The 1123-nt window shown below is 61.1% G+C and overlaps 1 protein-coding gene across 1 annotated transcript in view; it reads left to right on the forward strand.

Annotated features, from left to right (window-relative positions):
- The window catches only part of ACA1_228260 (ABC2 type transporter superfamily protein), a gene marked incomplete at both ends in the record, with an annotated part of 3261 nt that extends 2447 nt beyond the window's left edge, over positions 1-814 (forward strand). The window contains 3 exons of the mRNA XM_004346480.1: positions 334-473; positions 577-709; positions 773-814. Coding sequence (XP_004346530.1) covers positions 334-473; positions 577-709; positions 773-814 — 315 coding nt within the window. The remainder of the gene's footprint in view (positions 1-333; positions 474-576; positions 710-772) is intronic.
- Positions 815-1123: the final 309 nt, after the last annotated feature.

A 1123-nucleotide genomic window follows, 5' to 3' on the forward strand; every position in this document is an offset into this window, starting at 1 on the left:
TGCCCACCTCGAAGAAGCACGACACGATTCAGATCAAGCTGGGAGGAGGTGCGGTCGTCAGTGGGACCGCCACCACCACACTTCCCACCGGCGCGCCTTCGTCCTCTGCTGAAGTAGCAGTGGCAACGCCCTCAACAAGTACTAGCACCACAACCGAGCCAACAGAGACGAGGGCAGTCGAATGCGCGCCCGTTCGGCCGCTCACGTCCGAAGAGCTTGCCGCCAATCGAATGCCGGTATCGCGTACGCGTCACCTCCCCACACACAACGCAACGTGCTTGCGCTCACTGATGCGTCGTCGCGCTTCGTACTGGGTCTTCAGAGCTGCTGCAGACGAAGGGCTACGACAAGTACCAGCCGGGAACTCCATCGCACAAGCTGCATCTCAAGAACCTGCACCGAAAGAAGGAGATCTCTCCCTCGGAGCTGCTCCGTCTCTTCGGCTCCTTCGTCGCGCCAGGCCAAAGCCCAAAGTACGCCGCACACCCCACGCCGGGGCCACAACCGCACACAACCGCACGCGCTGTACAGCTTCCAGGCCCACACCGCGCGTGCTGTTCTGCTGATCCCTCGCAGCGACATCGAGATCAAGGTGATGACGGGCCGTATGAGCGGCCAGGCCTTCGTCACGCTGGCCAGCCAGGAACTCGCCACCCAGGCCTTGGCAGCCGTCCACGGCTACGTCCTCCACGGTTTGCCCATCCTCGTCGTACGTGCCGCCCTCACCCGTCATCGACCATCGTCGTGTTGTGACCCTTCTTCTCGCGTATAGGAGTACGGACGTGAAGCCAAAGGCAAGCCGATGGCAGAGTGATGGTCCATCGTGATCATTATCATCACCAGAGAGAGACTCAAGACTCTGCTCGCTTGTACACTGCACGACGCTGGCCTCACAACAAGAGACAAGCACTGGCACAGTCGTGGAGTTGGGTTGGTCGTGTTTATGAGAAGGGAGAGCAGAGGGTGCCACAAGGACGGCGATAGTGGCCTAGGACCGCGGGTTGTGGTTGCGCTGGAGGGCTTCGACGCGTGCAGCCTCCTTCTCGAGCTCGCGTGCACGACGATCGAGATCGCGATCCTCCGCATTCTGGAGATCGATGCGTTCCTTGATGCCGTACGTGCC

This window comes from Acanthamoeba castellanii (assembly GCF_000313135.1).
Source record: "Acanthamoeba castellanii str. Neff unplaced genomic scaffold scf7180000084761, whole genome shotgun sequence".
Classification (NCBI taxonomy): Eukaryota; Discosea; order Longamoebia; family Acanthamoebidae; genus Acanthamoeba; species Acanthamoeba castellanii.